The sequence below is a fragment of the Cebus imitator genome, unplaced genomic scaffold, assembly GCF_001604975.1.
Source record: "Cebus imitator isolate Cc_AM_T3 unplaced genomic scaffold, Cebus_imitator-1.0 Scaffold119, whole genome shotgun sequence".
Lineage (NCBI taxonomy): Eukaryota > Metazoa > Chordata > Mammalia > Primates > Cebidae > Cebus > Cebus imitator.
Window position 1 is genome coordinate 5,371,956 of NW_016107434.1, and position 23,240 is coordinate 5,395,195.

Below are 23,240 nucleotides of genomic sequence, written 5' to 3' on the forward strand. Positions count from 1 at the left end.
ACTCTATCTCAGAAAAAAAAAAAAAAATCAACAGAATACAGATATTTTTAAAAAGCCCCATAAGTAAAGCTAAAAACTAAATTAAAAAATACCTGTATCATACGACCAAAGGAAAAAAAACCATATATAAAAAGATGTTACAAATAAGAAAATGTCAAACTGTCTCAAAAAATGAAAAGGATATAAGCTAAGAATAAAAGCAAGTTTTAAAAGAAATGCAAATTAAACCAAACAGATATTATAGCAATAATCATTTAAAACACAAATACTTAAGAGAAGAAGAGCGCTCACACTTGTAATTCCAAAAGTGCTCTTTTAGAATTCCCAGCAAGCGGATGGGGCTGTGGAGGAGGATGTGGCTTCCTTGTCAGTCACATAGAATGTATTGCCCAAGCGCTTTGTTCCCCCTCTTCTCTCCAGTTGCCCATTTGTACTCTCACTTGATGTGAACAGAAAGACCAAAGAGGTGAATTTAAGCTTACTATTTGAGCTACTAATAGATATAATTTGGTAGAGGCAATAGAAATGAATGCAGTGAGATTTTTTAATTATCTGTGAAGTTTATTTATCCATCTTTCTCTGACCCTGTATTCCACAGATAACTATAATTTCACTTCATCTGAAATAATGCCACCAAGGTCTTGAACGTTATGAAGTCAAATAATGAGCAGGTGGGGGCCAGGCACAGTGGTTCATGCCTGTAATCCCAACGCTTTGGAAGGCCAAGGTGGGCAGATCTCATAAGGTCAGGAGTTCAAGACCAGCTGGCCAACATGGTGAAACCCCGTTTCTACTAAAAATGCAAAAATTAGCCAGCCATGGTGGCAGGTGCCTAAAATCCCAGCTACTAAGGAAGCTGAGATATGAGAATAGCTTGAACCTGGGAGGTGGAGGTTGCAGTGAGCCAAGGTCATACCACTGCACTCCAGCCTGGGAGATAGAGCGAGACTCTGTTTCAGAACTTATGCGGTGGGAATCAAGTCTTATGAGGTCTGGTTCCAGATCAATTGTCATCAGTTGGAATTATATTTCTCTTCTCAGTACCAACAATTTCCTGGCCTGTGAATAGGATAAATTAATTCATGTCTTATTCTCTGTCTACTGCCTTGAAAAGCCCTGAATATCTAATTTATGCCAAATAAAATTTGTTATTATGTCCCCTGTACTACATAGATTTATTCAAGTTATTCCTAAATGGAATAAATATGTTTCTTCAGACCCACAGCATGCAGTTGGACATGCTGCAAAACACACAGCTCAAGGAACCCTCGCTCCACGCACGTAACTGTGCGGATGTAGGCTGCAGTCTTGATTGATTTTATAAAAACTAAGTTCCAAAAGGGTAGGAAATTTATTTTGTACATTCACCATTATACCCCCAGAACTCAACACACTGCTAGCAATATAATAAATGATGAATAAATGAGTTAAATTCTTGAATAAACAAATAAATATATGAAATGCTATAATTGAAATTTAGCATCCAACTTCTTTTTTTTAATTGCAAGCCCAGTAATTATATTTTCCAAGAATGATCTAGCATGAAGTCTGGCAAATATAAACAGTTATAAAAAGTATATTTGAAATTACAGCTGTTCTAAAAATTTAGATGCATGTGATCATGATTATTCATTCATTAAACTGAACTGCTTGGACAAAATTTATGTTTTCTTAAAAATCATGTTTATTAGATAAATTGTTGAATTACTCTTAAAATATTGTTAACATGAATATCCAAAGTTACCTCAGCAATAAAACATTTATGCTTTTGGGTTTGCTCCAGGTTTGATCAAGTACTAAAAGGCAGGCCCCTTGTTCTCTGTGGATCGTATAAATGATGTACAGATGGAATTTTGTGAGTAAGTTAACAGTGATACTAACAATACAGTAAATTATCCTACTTTAAAGTCATTATATTGCTAAATTTAAAATACTGATAGTGGCTTACCCAACCAAATATTCTGAACTTTAATAAGGATATTTTTGGACATAGTAATAAGCCTACTGGACCAATAGTTTCTAGAAGGTTGTTAGCAAAATATCTAAGTTATTAGTCTTGTCTCAACTTCTGATATACCCAATATCAGAAAGATCTTTCTGGTCTCTGCACATCCTGAGGTGACCCTTTTATTCATTATTTAATTTCGGTAAAAGCAAGATAATGAAGGGACAAATTATAAAGTTTAGGGCTTAATTTCTAGCAAAAATGAAGGCACATGGTTTTATTACTAGAGAAATTGACTTACCCAACAGCAAAGTGCCTCAAGAGCTGAGCCACGATGTAGAATAGTGCAATTCGGTGGAGAAGAAGGCTGACAAGCAGGGAAAACGGTGGCCTGCAAGAGAAGTCATGGGTGAGAGATATAACAGCTGCCTTCAGTTATTTAAGACCTCACTATCACCATCATGGAAAAGGAATTAGACTTATTTTGTGTAGCTTCAACCAAGCTGAAGTTTACCTGTTGACTTGGGGTGTACCAGGATCAGGGGATAAAAGTAATCAAGGAGACAAAGCTTGCTCACCATAAAGAAGGGCTTTGAGAGAACTAGAGCTCCTCAGAAGAAAAGGCGGCTGGATTATTCATCAAATCCAGATGCCACCAGGGAGAACGTGATCTAGAAGGAACTACATATGTAGCTTTCACACCATTTTATAGATTCCTAAGGGTTCTGCAGCTCCTCCTTGAGAGTACCAAAAGGAAGGGAGCTGAAGACTCCCCCAAGTTTTATTCCTGTCTGCTTTTTATTGGACTTCTACATATGAAGCTCTAAGAAGGCAATTTAATATAGCAGCTATTTTTGCTGCAGATTTATATTCAATTTTGCTTTAAAGTAAAAGGATGTGTCCAAAGTTTATATTTATATGTAGAGAATCTAAGGGGCAGTTATTTTACCATTAAACATGAAATATTACTGAGACTCAGGGCTATAGAAACATTTGAAATGAAATGTGATTTGTTCCAAGCCAGTCTCCAAAGAGGCCAATGTATCTAGGCGATTCTGGCTTTGTACATATGTTTAAGTGAACCCTTCAAATCTATTTGAACTTCAGTCACCCTGTCTGTGAAAGAGAAGGGTAAAGAATACCTCCTTGCAGCAAAAAGGGTCATTAGGAAGATCAAATTAGATAATGTATATAAAAATGTTTAGTACATCAGCCAGCATGAGTTAGCAAAATCTTCAAATGTTCCTTATTATTCATTCTTTGATTACTTATGTTTTCTAACAGCTTTGGGACCCCAGAACAGAACAACGCATTTCATGACTGAGTTTGTCCTCCTGGGTTTCCATGGTCAAAGGGAGATGCAAAGCTGCTTCTTCTCATTCATCCTTGTTCTTTATCTCCTGACACTGCTAGGGAATGGAGCAATTGTCTGTGCAGTGAAATGGGACAGGCGGCTCCACACACCCATGTACATCCTCTTGGGAAACTTTGCCTTTCTAGAGATCTGGTACATTTCCTCCACTGTCCCAAACATGCTAGTCAATATCCTCTCTGAGACTAAAACCATCTCCTTCTCTGGCTGCCTCCTGCAATTCTATTTCTTTTTTTCATTGGGTACAACAGAGTGTTTCTTCTTATCACTTATGGCTTATGATCGGTACCTGGCCATCTGTTGCCCATTACACTACCCCTCCATCATGACTGGGAAGTTCTGTGTGATTCTGGTCTGTGTATGCTGGGTAGGCGGATTTCTCTGCTATCCAATCCCCATTGTTCTGATCTCCCAACTTCTCTTCTGTGGGCCGAACATCATTGACTGTTTTGTGTGTGACCCAGGCCCATTGTTTGCACTGGCCTGCATCTCTGCTCCTTCCACCGAGCTTATCTGTTACACCTTCAACTCGATGATTATCTTTGGGTCCTTCCTCTCCATCATGGGGTTTTACACTCTGGTCATCAGAGCTGTGCTTCGTATTCCCTCTGCTGCTGGTCGAACTAAAGCTTTCCCCACATGTGGTCCCCCCAATGGTGGTGTCTCTATTCTATGGAACACTTATGGTGATGTATGTGAGCCCAACATCAGGGAATTCAGCAGGAATGCAGAAGATCATCACTCTGGTATACTCAGCAATGATTCCACTCTTAAACCCCCTTATCTACAGTCTCCGGAACAAAGACATGAAAGATGCTCTGAAGAGAGTCCTGCAGTTAACTGTTATCCAAAACTGAGATATCTTTGAAAAAGGCGCCAAATTGGTCGCCTCTGATTTTAACTTTTTATAACTGTAGAGAGTAGCTTTAGTAGTATGTTCTGGCCCACCCTCAGGTAGACAGACTTATCTTTCACAGTTTCTTAGCAGTTCAAGTTCAGCTCATGAATTATAAATGCCAATGCTCAATAAAACATTTTAAACATATGTGGCCTCACTGAGTAGTTATGTGGTGGGTGGGTGCATATATACATATATTATTTTTCTGTGATGTATCTTTGCTAGTTTTAATCTTAGCTGACAGAAGAAATCAGTTGCATATGTACCCAAGCCTTTCAAAAACATGAGATCTGGCTAGGCACAGTGGCTCATGCCTATAATCCTAGCACTTTGGGAGGCCAAGACTGAAGGATCACCTAAGATCAGGAGTTCAAGACCAGCCTGGGCAACATGATAAAACCCTGTCTCTACTAAAAATACAAAACTAAGCCAGGACTGATGGTGCACACCTATAATCCTAGCTACTGAAAAGGCTGAGGCATGAGAATTTCTCAAACGTGGGAGGCGAAGGTTGCAGTGAGCTGATACCATGCCACTGCACCATAGCCTGCATGATAGAGCAAGACTGCATCTCAAAAAAAAAAAAAGTGAAATCTTTTCAATTCAGAAAAATGTTTTTTTTCTGAAATGGAGTTTCACTCTTGTTGCCCAGGCTGGAGTGCAATGGCACAGTCTCAGCTCACTGCAAACTCCACCTCCCAGGTTCAAGTAATCCTCTTGCCTCAGCCTCCCAAGTAGCTGGAATTATAGGTACTCACCACCACATCTGCTTATTTTTGTATTTTTAGTAGAGACTGGGTCATTTTTGTATTTTTAGTACAGACAGGGTTTCACCATGTTGGCCAAGCCGATCTCAAACTCCTGACCTCAGTGATACACCAGCCTTGGCCTCACATAGTGCTGGGATTACAGGCATGAGCCACCATGCCCGGCCAGAAAATAAACATTCTTAAAGAATATTTGTGTGTCAACAGGCCACCAGAAAAAACCTAGTAAAGACGTCTTTCATTGTTTGAGATTGTCTTTCACACCAAGAACAGAATATGCTTTAAACCTCTATGCTTCATACCTCTATCCCTTAGAGAGGAAAACCAAACTCTGCCATTCAAAGCCTTCACTCAATAGACTGGCCCATTCGGTTTTTTCTCTAGTGATACACGGTACAAGTCTTGCACTTCACGATGATCAGTCCTCAGGCATATTTAGTCTCAAATGGGTATCTTTACTCATAGCACTTCCTCTCTAAATTAGCTGTGACAACCCCAGTATCACTTATAATATGGAACAATGCCCTAAACATATTTTTATTTGTACCCAGCAGTTTCCATGTCAAATTGGCACCACAGGAACACATTTAATCTAGGGCTTTACCTATTCCATAGCATAAAACCACATGCTGTTTGAGCACAAACTTAAGAAGACCATGGTGTTTCCTCAGAGTAAATATAACACATTATTTTTAATAATCCCTGTAGGAAATGTTAACAAAAATATCAATTAAACCCCCAGGCAAATGTATAAAGGTCCCTAGAGACAGCACAGAAAGTTACAGAATCACTGGAACATGAAGGGACACCTGAGAATTCTCCACAGTGGCTCAAATGAGGCATAAATTAAGACCAACACATAGTTTCGACACCCTCAATGAGAAACAAACCACTAGAATCTTAGGGTACAAGAAAAATGAAATAAGCCACTGATAAAGCTCTCACCCAGGACTTCCATATGATAGCCAATGAAGGAGAGAGTCCTTGTGGCCCCCCTGCAGGCTCTCTACAAGATGATCTAGGAAAGCCTCCTAGTATGCTGATATGTAGAAGAGGTCTTCTTTGTTGGGCGTTGCTGCTGTTATACACCACAGATGGACTACTTGCCTATACATTTGTTCATTCCACATGCTCCAGAGATTGAGTATCAAAGAATATTGCTTTGTCTTTCCGCTCAAAAACCAAAAGAAAAAAAAGGAAAAAAAAAAATCCCTCAGAGTGTTTAGATCACCATGCAATTCACGCTTTCCAAAACAAATGCACTAGTCATCCACAGCTCTTCCCTTCTCAGGAAGTGCCTGAGGCACCAGGAATGCTATGACTTTTGTAGAGATTTTGAGCTTAATAGTATGGAACTAGTTTTATCCACTGGGACTAAAACCTAAAGAAAACTGAATTTTTTTTAATCTTCTCTCTCAGTTTTCCTCTCTCTGTCCATTCTGTTACTTGCTCTGCACCTTCAGAAGTGATATTTAAAAAGAAGAAAGGATAAAAATCAAATCAATGCTTTGGAGGACTAAGATCTCACATAGGTTTAGTAATGAATATATTAGAAATTGTTTCTTACAAGTATGTTGGAAATTATCTGTGAAATTTATTTACCATGCTTTCCCTATGGCTGATAATTTTTCTACAAGGTTTTTGTTTGTTGTTTTCAATGTCAATGAAAGTAGTCTAAGCTTAAAGAAGCAGCTCAGACTTGTGCATTTTGATTTTGGGTCAAAGTCTGTGAATCTGAGTTCAAAATCATGTTGTTTCTTCTCTGTTGCAAGGACAAGTGACTGTTCTCTGCATCACTGCTTTCTCATCTTGTTGAGGAGAGGGGTTTCTTGCTTGGAAAGGAGGAGAATACAGAGAGGACCCATAGAGGGGAACCATTCTTTCATGATGTCGTACAAAAATGACCCTCAATGTAGGTTTAGCTTAGTTCTTCATAATCATCCTAGTTTAAAAATTAAAAATCACTGATCCCCATCTTGAAGTTTCTTTCTTTTTGGCTTCTTGTCCACCAGACTACAACCTTCTGCAAAACCAGCTCTATGAAAAGGTTTATGTTTCCTTCTAACATAGTAGATTCATAGTTCACCTTGTGCATTACTAACTTGTGGGGTCTGCAACAGCTGTATGATCATAAATGTGTTTCTTGGCCGGGCGCGGTGGCTCACGCCTGTAATCCCAGCACTTTGGGAGGCCGAGGCGGGTGGATCACGAGGTCAAGAGATCGAGACCATCCTGGTCAACATGGTGAAACCCCGTCTCTANCAGACTCACAGTGGATCCCTCAGCAGAAACCCTACAAGCCAGAAGAGTGGGAGCCAATATTCAATATTCTTAAAGAATTTTCAACCCAGAATTTCATATCCAGCCAGGCGCGGTGGCTCACGCCTGTAATCCCAGTACTTTGGGAGGCCGAGGCGGGTGGATCACGAGGTCAAGAGATCGAGACCATCCTGGTCAACATGGTGAAACCCCGTCTCTACTAAAAAATACAAAAAAGCAGCTGGGCATGGTGGCGCATGCCTGTAATCCCAGCTACTCAGGAGGCTGAGGCAGGAGAATTGCCTGAAGCCAGGACGCGGAGGTTGCGGTGAGCCGAGATCGCGCCATTGCACTCCAGCCTGGGTAACAACAGTGAAACTCCGTCTAAAAAAAAAAAAATAAATGTGTTTCTTATTTAATATAACCTCACTGAATAGGGGGGTTTTTTTCTATTTGATTATGTTCAGTGAGTACTATAAATAATACTATATATATGCATATATACACACATATATTGTGTGGATATATATATTTACATATAAAATGCATATATCACTTCTATCAAATACTATATATGTGCGACTTTTGAAACAAATCTAAGGCAAATTATCTTCTTATCAATCAAAAAAGTTAAAGATATCTTGTTAAAATTTTTCTGAAGAGTGCCCTATGTTTAAGCTATCATTTACTCTTTCCTTGGAGTTCTATTTGATTCTTGAAAATATGTCTTATTTGGTGGTGGTGTTCTAAAGAAAACAAACCAAATTTTGGAAAATGAGCAAATAATTATTTTTGAAATAACACCTTTGATTCTCTTATATCTTTTTTTGAATATTTGGAGGCTATTTTTTTTTACATATACTAAAGAAAGATCTTCTAAATAGTGAATTTTTGAGAAAATTCTAGAAAAATAAGAGGAACTTTAGAAGAAAATATCTCAGTAACTGCAGTTTTATTCTCTAAAATATCTTATATGTTATCTTTAATGAAATATTTATTTTTAAATGCATATGGAGCATGATAAATTATAATGTAAAATTAATCACCAGGAAATGAATAATTTTGACATTTTATTGCTAAAAGTAAATGATTAAATACCAAATTGTAAATAAGCCATAGTACAATATAAATGTCTCTAACTAGGAAAACGCAAAATATATAAAGAATTTTATCATCTAAATATCCTGGTTGATTTTCTCTTGGTATCACTAAAAAGAAAAGTTGGAAGAAAATAAATACTCCTAAACTAAAAATAGCTCCAGAAAGAAATTATATGAAATAATGTCAAATCACAAACCACTCAAAGCTGTCAAAAGTCTCAGATTTGAATATATTTAAAACGATGGCATGTGTCTTCATATTTTGAAGTGAAGAGCACTAAGTAATTGCTATATATGAATATCTTTTACTGAAAAACAAATTAGATATAAAACAAACCATTTTTGCCTCTATTTCAAGACTTTTTTTTATATCAAAAGAAGATGAAATGTTTATTTTTGTCCATTGCCACAGAAAATTCAAACAGCCTGGAGTTTACAAGAATCAGAGCCAAAGGACTTATTCGAGAAAGATAAATCAGGATTTGCTTAGGAATTTTTTTTAGAATATCTAATATATTCACCTGAAAGAGTCAAACTCCTTATCCCCCCAAAAAAGCTTCAAGATGCCTTATCAGCAAAGTAAATTGTCATTGCCTATCTGTGTTCTCTCCACAGTCTGGGGGAACCATGAATAACTCACAGATATCTACTGTGGCACAGCTTGTCTTGTTGGGCTTTCCTGGTCCCTGGAAAATTCAGATCATCTTTTTCTTTTTTATATTTTATTTTATTTTATTTTATTTTATTTTTTTTTATTTTTCTTGAGACGGAGTTTCGCTCTTGTTACCCAGGCTCGGCTCACCGCAACCTCCGCCTCCTGGGTTCAGGCAATTCTCCTGCCTCAGTCTCCTGAGTAGCTGGGATTACAGGCACACGCCACCATGCCCAGCTGAATTTTTGTATTTTTAGTAGAGACGGGGTTTCGCCATGTTGACCAGGATGGTCTCGATCTCTTGACCTCATGATCCACCTGCCTCGGCCTCCCAAAGTGCTGGGATTACAGGCATGAGCCACCGCGCCCGGCCCAGATCATCTTTTTCTCAATGATTTTGTTGGTCTACATCTTGACTCCGACTGGGAATATGGCCATCATCTGTGCAGTGAGGTGGGATCACCGGCTCCATACACCTATGTACATACTCCTGGCCAACTTCTCCTTCCTAGAGATCTGGTATGTGACCTGCACAGTCCCCAACATGCTGCTAAATTTTTTTTCCAAAACCAAGACCATATCCTTCTCTGGATGCTTCACTCAGTTCTACTTCTTCTTTTGCCTGGGCACAACTGAATGCTTCTTCCTCTGTGTCATGGCTTATGATCAGTACCTGGCCATCTGCCACCCTCTTCACTATCCCTCCATCATGACTGGTCAGCTCTGTGCCATTTTGGTATCTCTTTGTTGGCTCATTGGTTTCCTTGGACATTCAATTTCCATTTTCCTCATTTCTCAACTACCTTTCTGCGGTCCCAACATCATTGATCATTTTCTGTGTGATGTGGACCCACTGATGGCATTGTCCTGTGCCCCTACTTACATCATAGAGCATGTGTTCCATTCTGTGAGCTCTCTTTTCATCATCCTCACCATGGTGTACATCCTTGGGTCCTATGCCTTAGTACTCAGAACTGTGCTTCAGATTCCTTCTTCAGCTGGATGGCAAAAGGCCTTCTCTACCTGTGGATCGCACTTGGTTGTGGTGTCTCTGTTCTATGGAACCATAATGGTGATGTATGTGAGTCCCACATCTGGCAACTCAGTTGCTATGCATAAGGTTATCACACTGATATATTCTGTGGTAACACCTGTCTTAAACCCTCTCATCTACAGCCTTCGCAACATGGACGTGAAATATGTAAAAAAAGAAAAAAAAAAAAAAAGTAAGTCTATACAGAGTAGGTTACCCAAATCCAGGGTTAAAAGAAGTCATATGGAGTCAGCCAGTGAAGCATGTCTTCTGTGCAATGAGAATTATCCAGAGCTCATGAATAGGTTTTTTTTTAAAATAACTCAGTAACTCTCTAGGCAATTGGAAGAATAATCCTCGTCTTTTAACACAAACTGACTTTTATTCATAGTCATCACAGTCCTTTTGTACAAGCAAAACTCCTCATGTATCTAATCATATTTTGATGGCTTCTAGTTTCAGAAATGTGTTCCATGGGAGCAAGTTGGCCCCAACATACAGTAAAAATAACACTTAAAAATCTTAGTATCTATTTCCAGAAAGGTTTTTACTTTGGTGTGCAGTCTCTAGCCAAACAATTTTGCTAAAACATATGAATCAAATCGATTGTTTGTGAACATAGTTATCTATCACTTCTTTAAAAAAGATACAATATGCCTGTTGTCCTGCATGTTTGGTGACACATCACTGTGTACACTAAGGCACACTTTAGAGATTGTAAATTCAGTTTCACAATCCTTAATTCATCATCCTCATCAACAGTGTACAAGGGGAGGCTGGAAGTTAGATTTACAGAGTTGTTAGTACACAGTCCTGCTAAGTGAAGTGAGGGTCACATCAAAAGAACCACTTAGAGGGCTTGACCCTGTCCCCTGACATTTGAAGGACACCTTGACTGTCCTTGATTTGTACCTGGAAAAAAATGTAAAGACTGTGAAAGAGACGACTCTGAGAAAGAGTAAAAGGAGATGGGCTATAGCAGCAGCAAACTAAACTCCCACCCATAACAGAACAAATATAGAATACCCACATTTGACCTAGTTAGACCCTATGAGAAGTAACCTTCTTGTGCTGTCTTAAAAGGAATCCTACCCAAAAGTGCTACTTGGAAAAGTAAGGCCATTTCAAAAGTAAGTCTATACAGAGTAGGTTACCCAAATCCAGGGTTAAAAGAAGTCATATGGAGTCAGCCAGTGAAGCATTGCCCACATCAGAAAATCTACAGTTTGGAGAGCCCACCTCAAAAAAAGAAAATATGTCATGAAAAAGACATTTAGACTACTGTTAAGCCTATAAGGTAACAATATCTAAGTCAAGAAAAAGACTTTCTGCCTTTACTTCTTTCCCACCCCAAACCTAGAATAACCAGAGTCAGCAGACTAATGGAGGAAAAGAGAAATGAAAGGTCAGAGGGAAACAAGCAGATCAAGCCTAAATCAGATCCAGTTTGGAGGAATGAGTTTTAATTTGGATAAAAAAATTAAAATTTTAGTTTTAGACTATACAGTCAGCCTTCAGTTATCTATGGGTCCCATATCCATGGATTCAACCAACCTCAGATTGAAAATATTTGGGGGGAAAAAATGTATCTTTACTGAACATGTATAGATTTTTTTTCTTGTCACCATTCCCTAAATAATACAGTATAACAGCTATTTACATTGCATTTGTATATACATAACCTAGGGATGATTTAAAGTATGTGGGAGGAGGTTACAGTGAGCTATGATTGTGCCACTGCGCCCCAGCCCTAGCAACAGACCCTGTCTCTAAAAAAATAAAAAATAAAGTATAATGACGGATGTGCAATAAAGTGTGGGTGATATGAAAATACTACACCATTCTACATAAGGAACTTGAGCTTGTGGATTATGGTATCCACAGGAGGTCCTGGAACCAATCCCTCATGTCTACTGAGAAACAAATGTACTAGAATTCCTAATGGCCTGGATAAGGAGGTCACATATTAAAAATAAAAATGGTTATAAAAGGTACCAGCCCAAGATAGTATCCATAGGTGGAATAAATTACATATCAGAAAGTGTTTACAATAGGCATGGTGGGGAAAAATCAAGCTCCTTTATATTTATATCCTACCAAATGCAAATCATTCAATAAAATAGTTGTAGCTACAAATGTTTAAATGTTGCTGTAGCCTAAAAGAGGAAGAAAGCTCCTACCTGAAAGACCAAGGGACTCTCCTGGAAAGCCCCCTTGGACAAGTGGAAAACACTATGCTTCAGGGTAAGTAGAAGAGCCTAAAAAAAATGGGGAAATGAGCGATGGGTGTTGGCTCACACCTGTAATCCTAGCACTTTGGGAGGCCAAGGTGGGCAGATCATGAGATCAGGAGTTCAAGATCAGCCTGGTCAATATGATGAAACCCTGTCTCTACTAAAAATACAAAAATTAGCCAGGCCTGTAGGCATATGCCTGTAATTCCAGCTACTCGGGAATCTAAGGCAGGAGAATCACTTGAACCTGGGAGTCAGACGTTGCAGTGAGCAGAGATCACACCACTGTACTCCAGCTTGCGCAACAGGCGAGACTCCTTCTCCAAAAAAAAAGGGGCGGGAGGGAATCCTTAGCCGGGGGTGGTAGCTCACACCTATAATCCCAGCACTTTGGGAGGCTGAGGCAGGCAGATCACAAGGTCAGGACTTCAAGACCAGCCTGGCCAATATGGTGAACACCCACCTCTACTAAAATACAAAAGTAGCCAGGCGTGGTGGTGCATGCCTGTAATCCCAGCACTCAGAAGGCTGAGGCAGAATCACTTTAACCCGGGATGCAGAAGTTGCCATGAGCCAAGGTCACGCCACTGCACTACAGCCTGGTGACAGAGTGGGACAGTCTCAAAAAAAAAAAAAAAAAGGTAATGGAATTAGAAAATCTGCTTAGGATGGTACTAAAGATAAGGTTGAACTACCAATCACAGTTTTGCCTTCAGTCAGCCCTAATATTTCAGTGGTTCAGCTGAACTTGTTAGTTGAAAAGGGGCAGCAAATATTTTGTATTACTCTCAATAACTCAAAGCATCCTACTGCTGCAACTTATTAGATGTCAAATACATAGCATCACCTGTCTAAAACCAATTCTTTTGTTAATATTCAGCTTGGACATGACTTCCATCCTAAGGCCATTCTCACATCCCCAACCTATACTGTGTTTCTCTTCTTGATATATATAGAAAACACAAGCTTATATTCCAATTACTGTACCTAAAGACTATGAGGTCCGTTATGTGTTGGTGTCTCTTCCCCTAGACAATTAGACTTTTGAAGATAAGAACAGTGTCAGGGGAGGATCTAAGATAGCCGAATAGGAACAGCTCCAGAGTTCAGTTCCCAGCAAGAACAATGCAGAGGGTGAGTGCTCACCATGTTTCCAAACAAGTTTGCACTGAGCACAGGCCAGGAGATTCCCAGGCCAAAAAGTGCCATGAGTTTTCAGCACAGCTGGTGCAGCAGGTTGGTGCACAGAAACTCACACAAATCTGGGCAGCCGGCCATTTCAACTGGTGCCTGGAATGCCTGGAAGACAGAGCCACCCATTCAACTCAAAGGGAGGGGGCTGAGACAGGGAGCCAGGTGATCTGTCTAGGTGGGTACCACCCCCACAAAACAAGCAATCTGAAAAACTCTGGATTGAGAGTTTTGCAGCAAGGACAGCTGGACCCAGGACGGTCCAGCTCAGTGAGGGGGATGGGTATCTGCCACTACTGAGGCAGTCCACCAATACCAAAGCAGTTCACACAGCAACTGGGCAGGGTCTGTGGCAGCTCAGCAACACCTCTGCTGGCAGACTGTGACTAGACTACTCTGTGTGGGGCAGGGCATCTCTGTAAAAAGGCAGCAGCATGTCAGGCACATATAAATAAAGCTGACCTTCCTAGGTCAGAGCATCTGAGAAAAGAGGTGGTTATGAGTTCTTCTGCAGCAGACGCAAAGGTACCTGCCCAGCAGCTCTGCACAGAACAACGGAGCTCCCAGCACAGCACTTGAGCTCCTATAAGGGACAGACCATCTCCTCAAGCACCTCCCCGACCCTCATACCCCTAAAGAGACACCTCATAAAAGAGAGCTCAGGCCAGCATCTGGCAGGTACCCTTCTGGGATGAATATAACAGAAGAAAAAACCAGCAGCAACCCTTACTGTTCTGCAGCCCCCATGGGTGATCCCCAGGCAAGCAGGGTCTGGAGTGGACCTCTAGCAGTCCTGCAGCAGAGGGGCCTGACTGTTAGAAGGAAAACTAAGAAACAGAAAGAAATACCTTCAACATCAACAAAAAGGATGTCCACTCAGAGACCCCATCCAAAAGTCACCAACTACAAAGATCACAGGTAGATAAAGCCACTAAGACAGGAGGAAACCAGCACAAAAAGGATGAAAACACCAAAAACCAGAATGCCTCTCCTCCTCCAAGGGATCACAACTCCTCACCAGCTAGGGATCAAAGATAGATGGAGAATGAATCTGATGAACTGAAAGAAACAGGCTTCAGAAGGTGGGTAATAACAAACTTTTCAGAGCTGGAAAGAACACATGCTAACCCAAAGCAAAGAAACTAAGGGACTAGAGAAAGGGTTAGCTGAGAATGCTAACTAGAATAAACAGCTTAGAGAAGAATATAAATGACTTGATGGAGCTGAAAAACACAGCATGAGAACTTAGCAAAGCATATACAAGTTTCAATAGCCAAATCGACCAAGCAGAAGAAAGGATATCAGAGACAGAATATCAACTCAATGAAATAAAATGAGAAGGCAAGAATAGAGAAAAAGAGTGAAAAGAAATGAACAAAGCCTGCAAGAAATGCGGGATTGTGTGAAAAGACCTAATCTATGTTTGATAGATGTACCTGAATGTGAGCGAGAGAATGAATCCAAGCTGGAAAACACTCTTCAGGATATTATCCAGGAGAACTTCCCCAATCTAGCAAGGCAGGCCAACATTCAAGTCCGGGAAATACAGATAACACCACAAAGATATTCCTCAAGAAGAGCAACCCCAAGGTACATAATCGTCAGATTCACCAGGGTTGAAACGAAGGAAAAAATGCTAAGGGAAGCAAGAGAGAAAGATTGGGTTACACACAAAGGGAAGCCCATCAGACTCACAGTGGATCTCTCAGCAGAAGCCCTACAAGCCAGAAGACAGTGGGGGCCAATATTTAACATCCTTAAAGAAAAGAACTTTCAACCTAGAATTTCATATCCAGCCAAACTAAGCTTCACAAGCAAAGGAAAAATAAAATCCTTTACAGACAAGCAATTGCTGAGAGATTTTGTCAACACTAGGCCTGCCTTCCAAGAGCTCCTGAAAGAAGCACTAAAAAAGAAAAGGAACAACCAGTACCAGCCACTCCAAAAACATACCAAATGGTAAAGACCATTGACACAATGAAGAAAATGCAGCAAAACATCCAGCCAGCATCAAAATGGCAGTATCAAATTCACACATAACAATATTAACCTTAAATGTAAATGGGCTAAATTCCCCAATCAAAAGACACAGACTGGCAAATTGGATAAAAAGTCAAGACCCACCGGTGTGCTATATTCAGGAAACCCATTTCATGTGCAAAGACACACATACGCTCAAAATAAGTGGATGAAGGAAGATTTGTCAAGCAAATGGAGAGCCAAAAAAAGCAGGAGTTGCAATCCCAGTCTCTGATAAAACTGACTTTAAACCAACAAAGATCAAAAGAGACCAAGAAGGGAATTACATAATGGTAAAAGGATCAATGCATCAAGAAGAGCTAATGATCCTAAATATATATGCACCCAATACAGGAGCACTCAGATATATAAAGCAAGTTCTTAATGACCTACAAAGAGACTTAGACTCCCACACAATAATAGTGGGAGACTTTAGCACTCCACTGTCAATGTTAGACAGATCAACAAGACAAAAAATTAAAAAGGATATCCAGGGCTTGAACTCAAATCTGGACCAAGTGGACCTAATAGACATCTACAGGACTCTCCACCCCAAATCCACAGAATATACATTCTTCTCAGCACCGCATTGCCCCTACTCTAAAATTGGCCACATAATTGGAAGTAAATCACTCCTCAGCAAATGCAAAAGAATGGAAATCATAATAAACAGTCTCTCAGACCACAGGGCAAATAAATTAGAACTCAAAATTAAGAAACTAACTCAGAACCGCATAACTTCATGGAAACTGAACAACCTGCTCCTGAATGTCAGCTGGATAAACAATGAAAAGAAGGCAGAAATAAAGATGTTCTTTGAAACCAATGAGAATGAAGACACAATGACCCAGAATCTCTGGGACACATTTAAAGCAGTGCTTAGAAGGAAATTTATAGCAATAAATGCCCACCAGAGAAGCAAGGAAAGATAAAAAATCAACACCCTATCATCAGAATTGAAAGAGCTAGAGGAGCAAGATCAAAGAAACTCAAAAGCTAGCGGAAGACAAGAAATAACTAAGATCAGAGCAAAACTAAAGGAGATAGAGACACAAAAAAACCTTTCAAAAAAATCAATAAATCCAGGAGCTGGTTTTTTGAAAAGATTAACAAAATAGACTGCAAGCCAGATTAATAAAAAAGAAAAGGGAGAAGAATCAAATAGATGCAATAGAAAATGAAAAAGGGGATACCACCAGATACCACTGTATTTCCACATAAATACAAACTACCATCAGAGATTATTACAAACAATACTATGCACATAAATCAGTAAACATGGAAGAAATGGACAAATTCCTGGACACTTGTACCCTCCCAAGCATAAACCAGGAAGAAGTTGAAACCTTGAACAGACCAATAACAAGGGCTGAAGTTGAGGCAGCAATTAATAGCCTATCAAACAAAAAAAGTCCAGGTCCAGACATATTCACAACTGAATTCTACCAGACATACAAAGAGGAGCTTGTATGATTCCTTCTGAAATTATTCCAAACAATACAAAAAGAGGGAATGCTTCCCAAATAAATTTATGAGACCAACATTTCCTGATATCAAAACCCGGCAGAGACTCAACAGAAAAAGAAAACTTCAGGCCAATATCCATGATGAACATAGATGCAAAAATCTTCAATAAAGTACTGGCAAACCGGTTGCATCAGCACATCAAAAAGCTTATCTATCACGATCAAGTAGGCTTCATTCCAAGGATGCAAGGCTGGTTCAATATACGCAAGTCTATAAATGTAATCCACCACATAAACAGAACCAAAGACGAAAACCACATGATTATCTCAATTGATGCAGAGAAGGCCTTTGACAAAATTCAACAGCCCTTTATGCTAAAAACCCTCAATAAACTAGGTATCGAAGGAACATATCTCAAAATAATAAAACCTATTTATGACAAACCTACAGCCAATATCATACTGAATGGGCAAAAACTGGAAGCATTCCCTTTGAAATGTGGCACTAGACAAGGATGCCCTCTCTCACCACTCCTATTCAATATAGCATTGGAAGTTCTAACCAGAGCAATTAGACCAAAAAAAAAGGTATTCAATTAGGAAAAGAGGAAGTCAAATTGTCTCTATTTGCAGATGACATGATTGTATATTTAGAATACCCTATCATCTCAGCCCAAAATCTCCTGAAACTGATAAGCAACTTCAGCAAAGTATCAGGATACAAAATCAATGTGCAGAAATCACAAGCATTCCTATACACCAAAAACAGACAGAGAGCCAAATCATGAGTGAATTCCCATACAGAATTGCTACAAAGAGAATAAAATATCTAGGAAAACAACTAACAAAGGATGTAAAGGACCTCTTCAAAGAGAACTACAAACCGCTGCTCAAGGAAATAAGAAAGGACACAAACAGATGGGAAAACATTACATGCTCATGGTTAGGAAGAATCAATAGCATGAAAATGGCCATACTGCCCAAAGTAATTTATAGAGTCAACACTATCCCCGTCAAGCTACCAATGGCCTTCTTCACAGAACTGGAAAAAAAACACCTTACACTTCATATGGTACCAAAAAAGAGCCTGCATAGCCAAGACAATCCTAAGCAAAAAGAACAAATCTGCAGGCGTCACGCTACCTGATTTCAAACTATTCTACAAGGCTACAGTAATCAAAACAGCATGGTACTGGTACCAAAACAGAGATATATACCAATTGAACAGAACAGAGGACTCGGAGGCAACACCACACATCTACAACCATCCAATCTTTGATAAACCTGACAAAAACAAGCAGTGGGGAAAGGATTCTCTGTTTAATAAATGATGTTGGGAAAACCGGCTAGCCGTATACAGAAAACAAACTGGACCCCTTCCTGACACCTTACACTGAAATTAACTCCAGGTGGATTAAAGACTTAAACATAAGACCTAACACCATAAAAATCCTAGAAGAAAACCTAGGCAAAACCATTCAGGACATAGGCATAGGCAGGGGCTTCATGGCTAAAACACAAAAAGTATTGGCAACAAAAGCCAAAATACACAAATGAGATCTAATTAAACTCCAGAGTTTCTGCACAGCAAAAGAAACAATCATTAGAGTGAACCGGCAACCAATAGAACGGGAAAAAAATTTTGCAATCTACCTATCTGACAAAGGGCTAATATCTACAATCTACAAAGAACTAAAACAGATTTACAAGAAAAAAACAAACCCATCTAAAAGTGGGCAAAGGATATGAACACTTTTCAAAAGAAGACATATATGAGGCCAACAAACACATGAAAAAATGCTCATCATCCCTGGCCATTAGAGAAATGCAAATCAAAACCACATTGAGATATCATCTCACGCCAGTTAGAATGGCAATCAGTAAAAAATCTGGAGATACAGATGCTGGAGAGGATGTGGAGAAATAGAAACACTTTTACACTGTTGGTGGGAGTGTAAATTAGTTCAACCATTGTGGAAGACAGTGTGGCGCTTCCTCAAGGACCTAGAAATAGAAATTCCATTTGACCCAGCAATCCCATTACTGGGTATATACCCAAAGGATTATAAATCATTCTATTATAAAGACACATGCACACATATGTTCATTGCGGCACTGTTTACAATAGCAAAGACTTGGAACCAACCCAAATGCCCATCAACTAGACTAGACAAGGAAATGTGGCACATATACACCATGGAACACTATGCAGCCATAAAATATGATGAGTTTGTGTCCTTTGTAGGGACATGGATGAATCTGGAAACCATAATCCTCAGCAAACTGACACAAGAACAGTAAGTCAAACACCGCATGTTCTCACTCACAGGTGGGTGTTAAACAATGAGAACACATGGACACAGGAAGGGGAGCATCACACACTGGGGTCTGTTGTGGAGGGGCCAAGGAAGGGACAGCAGGGGTGTGGGGAGGTTGGGGAGGGATAACACAGGGAGAAATGCCAGATGTAGGTGACAGGAGGATAGAGGCAGCAAACCACGTTGCCATGTGTGTACCAATGCAACAATCCTGCATGATGTGCACATGTACCTCAGAACTTAAAGTACAATTTAAAAAAAAAAAGAATGAAAGGGTAGCTCAATATAAGAAAATAATTAATCAATATACTACATTAACTACACTAAGTCAATAATCAGAAGAGGAAATTAAGAAGCCAAATGCAAGGCTAGGCACAGTGACTCGCACCTGTAATGCCAGCACTTTGGTAGGCTGAAGCGGTGGGTCACTTGAGTTCAGGAGTTTGAGACCAGCCTGGCCAACGTAGTGAAACCCTGTCTCTACTAAAAAATAAAACAAAAATTAGCTTGATATGGTGGCATGCATTCATAGTTCCAGCTACTTAAGAGACTGAGGCAGGAGAATTGCTTGAACCCAGGAGGCAGATGTTGCAGGAGCCAAAATCATGCCACAGCACTCCAGCCTGGGCAAAATAGTGAGATTCCATCTCAAAAAAAAAAAAAAAAGCCAAATTTATTTATAACAGCATCAAAATAGCTAAATACTTAGAAATTAATTTAATTAAAATGGTATCAGACTTATACACTAAAAACTACAAAGCATCATGAAATAGATTTAAGACAAGTAAATGCACAAACATCTCATGTTCATGGATTAGAATACATAACATCATTAAGATGGCAATAATTCTCAACGTGATTTACAGGTTCCATGCAATCTATATCAAAATTCCAATAGCCTTTTTCACAGAAATACAAAAGCCCATACTAAAACTTATAGGGAATCTCAAAAGACCCAAAATAGCCAAAAAAAAATTCTTGAACAGAGAGAAAGGACCGTACTTTCTGATTTTGAGACTTACTACAAAACTATAGGAATCAAGGTAGTGTGGTATTGGTATAAAATAGAAATATAGATCAACAGAATAGAATTAGAAGTTTAAAAATAAACTTGTATATCTGTGGTTAATTAATTTTTAACAAGGGCACCAGGATTATTCAATGAAGAAAGGGTAGTCTCCTTAACAAGTGGTGCTGGGACAACTGGGTATCATGTGCAAAAGAATGAAATTGAACTGTTATTTTATGCCATATAAAAAATAACATTAATCAAACACCTAAATATAAGGGATAAAGTTATAAAACTCTTAGAAGAAAACATAGATTTAAACCTTTGTATCCTTGAATTAGTTAACGGTTCTTTAGATGAAAAGTGCAGGGAAAAAAATGTGAAAATAGATAAGTGAGCCAGACTCATGCCTCTAATCCTAGCACTTTGGGATGCTGACGGAGGAGGATCACTTGAAACCAGGAGCTCAAGACCAGCATGAGAAACAATGCAAGACCCTGCCTCTAAAGAAAGCTTAAACATTAGCTAAGCACACATGCCTGTAGTCCCAGCTTCTCAGGAGGGTAAGGTGGGAGGATGCCTTGAACTCAGGAGTTCCAGGCTTCAGTGAGCTATGATGGTACTAACTCTAGACTGGAGACAGAGCAAGATCCTGCTGAAATCAATAAATAAATGGGCTTCATCAAATTTTTAAAATTTTGTGCATCAGAAGACACTATCAACAGAGTGAAAAGGCAACCTATGGAATAGGAATACATACTTGCAAAAGTCACATATCTGTTAAGTGTCTAGTGTCCTGAATATATAAAGAATTCTTACAACTCAACACCCAATTTTTAAATAGGCAAAGGACTTACATAGACATATACAGATGGTCAAAAAGTACATGAATAGATGCTCAGTATCATTAGCTATTAGGGAAATGCAAATCAAAACCACAATGAGATACCACTCCACATCCACTAGCATAGTAATAATTTTTCTTAAAAAACTGAATATAACAAGTCTTGATGAGAATATGAAAAAATTGGAATTCTCTTCTTTGGCTAGAGTCACAGAGAAAAAAAATTGGAATTCTCATATATTCTTGGAGGAAATGTAAAATGATGCAGTCACTTTTGAAAATTGTTAGTTTCTAAATAAGTTGAAAATAGAAGTACCATAAGACTCAGCAATTCCACTCCTAAGTATATACCCAAAATAATTAAAAACAGATTTCAAATAAAAACCTATACATGAATGTTCATAGCCGTACTATTCACAATAGCCAAAAAAAACCCAAACGTCCATCAACTAATAAATGTATTTTAAAAAGTGGTTTATCCAAGTGATTTAATATTATTCAGTCATAAAAAGGAATTAAGTACTGAAACACAATACAACACAGATAAACTTCAAAAACATTATGCTGACTGGAGAGATCACGGCAGACAGGAAGCAGACTAGATGGCAGCTCCCACTCGGACAGACAGAGCAGTGTGTGGAGGCTCACATCACGAACTCTTACTTCAGAACAACTTCAGGAATAAATCAGGAAAGCTAAGAGAACCCACAGACCCTCTGAAGGGAGTAGATTGCTCCTGCAGGACCCAGGAAACACCCCAAACACTGTGAGTGCCCATGCTGTGGAAGTGGGAAAGGGGAATTGTCAACCCCTAAAAACAAATTCTCACTGTGAAACCTGAAGGTCTAGATCACAGGAGAAGATACTGACCTTACCTGGAGCTGAGTCAATTTAGAGAGCTGAGTGAAATAAGGGGTAAAGAAAAACAGGAAAAGTCCTGTGGGCTCGCTGGGTCCCCTAGCAAGCCATTTCGGCCTTGCCTCATAGGGGTCCTCAGAGAGGGCTGCCAGCAGCACTGGGGAAGGGTCACAGGGAGAAGGAAACCTCCAGATGAACTTTATAACAATTATACCTAATCAAGAAGTCTCCTGGCCAGAACTCGGGGAAGGGCGTGAATCCGGTGTGCAGGCGCCACAGGCCTACTTGCATTCGCAGCTGGAAAACGAGTAGGCTGGGGTAAGTTCTCAATCCTGCTTGCCCACTGCCTGGAAACAGACTTGGTGTTATTGCGGGGAGGGGCATAGTGGGAGTGAGACCAGCCTTTTCAGTTTCGTGGGAGTTGGCTGAGGCCTGTGACTGTCGGCTTTCCCCCACTTCCCTGACACCTCCATGACACAGAGAGGCAGCCACAATCCTCTTAGGAACATAACTCCATTGACCTGGGAACCGCACCCCTAGCCCCTACAGCAACTGCAGCAAGACCCACCTAAGGAAAGTCTAAGCTCAGCTAGGCCTAGCCCCAACCCCACCTAATGGTCCTTCCCTACGCACCCTGGTAGCGGAAGACAAAGTGCAAATACTCTTGGAAGTTCTAGGGCCCCACCCACCACCTGTTGCTCCCCATACTACCACAGCTGACACTCTCTTGAAAGCACCACCTCCTGGCAAGAGGCCAATCAGCACAAAAATAGTGCATTAAACAACCAAAGCTAAGGATCCTCAGAGTTCATTTTACCCGCTCCCCCATCCTCCTTCCACTGCCCCCCACCACTTCCACCAGAGCAGGTGCTGGTATCTATGGCTGAGAGACTGAAGGTTGGTTGACATCAAGGACTCTCTGCAGACAACCCCCAGTACCCGCCCAGAGCATGGTAGACATGCTAGGTGGCTAGATCCAGAAGAGAGATAACAATCACTACAGCTCACATCTCAGGAAGCCACATTCCTAAGAAAATAAGGAGAGCACTACCTGAAGGAATCACCCATGGGACAAAAGAATCTGAACAACACCCTTGAGCCCTAGACCTTTCCTTGACAGAGCCAACCCAAATGAGAAGGAACCAGAAAACCAATTCAATATGACAAAACAAGGCTCTTTAACACCGGCAAAATATCATACCAGCTCAACATCAATGGATCCAAATCAAGAAGAAATTTCTGATTTACCTGAAAAAAAATTCAGAAGCAGTTATT

At 39.8% G+C, this 23,240-nt stretch overlaps 2 protein-coding genes across 2 annotated transcripts; both read left to right on the top strand.

Annotated features, from left to right (window-relative positions):
• Positions 1–3,184: 3,184 nt before the first annotated feature.
• LOC108311957 (olfactory receptor 11H6) lies at positions 3,185–4,326 on the top strand. The gene is given in 3 exon segments (XM_037742360.1): positions 3,185–3,212; positions 3,215–3,968; positions 3,970–4,326. Coding segments are annotated over 3 exon segments (987 nt in total). The 3' UTR covers positions 4,175–4,326.
• Positions 4,327–8,645: 4,319 nt separating this feature from the next.
• Positions 8,646–11,506, top strand: LOC108311921 (olfactory receptor 11H7). Its single transcript, XM_017539572.2, has 3 exons — positions 8,646–9,036; positions 9,366–10,194; positions 10,280–11,506. The coding sequence occupies exons 1-3, from the start codon at positions 8,969–8,971 to the stop codon at positions 10,325–10,327; spliced, it is 945 nt and encodes a 314-aa protein (XP_017395061.1). The 5' UTR covers positions 8,646–8,968; the 3' UTR covers positions 10,328–11,506.
• Positions 11,507–23,240: the final 11,734 nt, after the last annotated feature.

Bases quoted from the DNA above. Each gene is read 5' to 3' on its own strand.
- LOC108311921 (XM_017539572.2), top strand. From the start codon at position 8,969: ATGAATAACTCACAGATATCTACTGTGGCACAGCTTGTCTTGTTGGGC. The intron at 9,037-9,365 runs TCAGATCATCTT...ACCGCGCCCGGC, and splicing joins TTTCCTGGTCCCTGGAAAAT to CCAGATCATCTTTTTCTCAA. The intron at 10,195-10,279 runs GTAAAAAAAGAA...ATATGGAGTCAG, and splicing joins GCAACATGGACGTGAAATAT to CCAGTGAAGCATGTCTTCTG.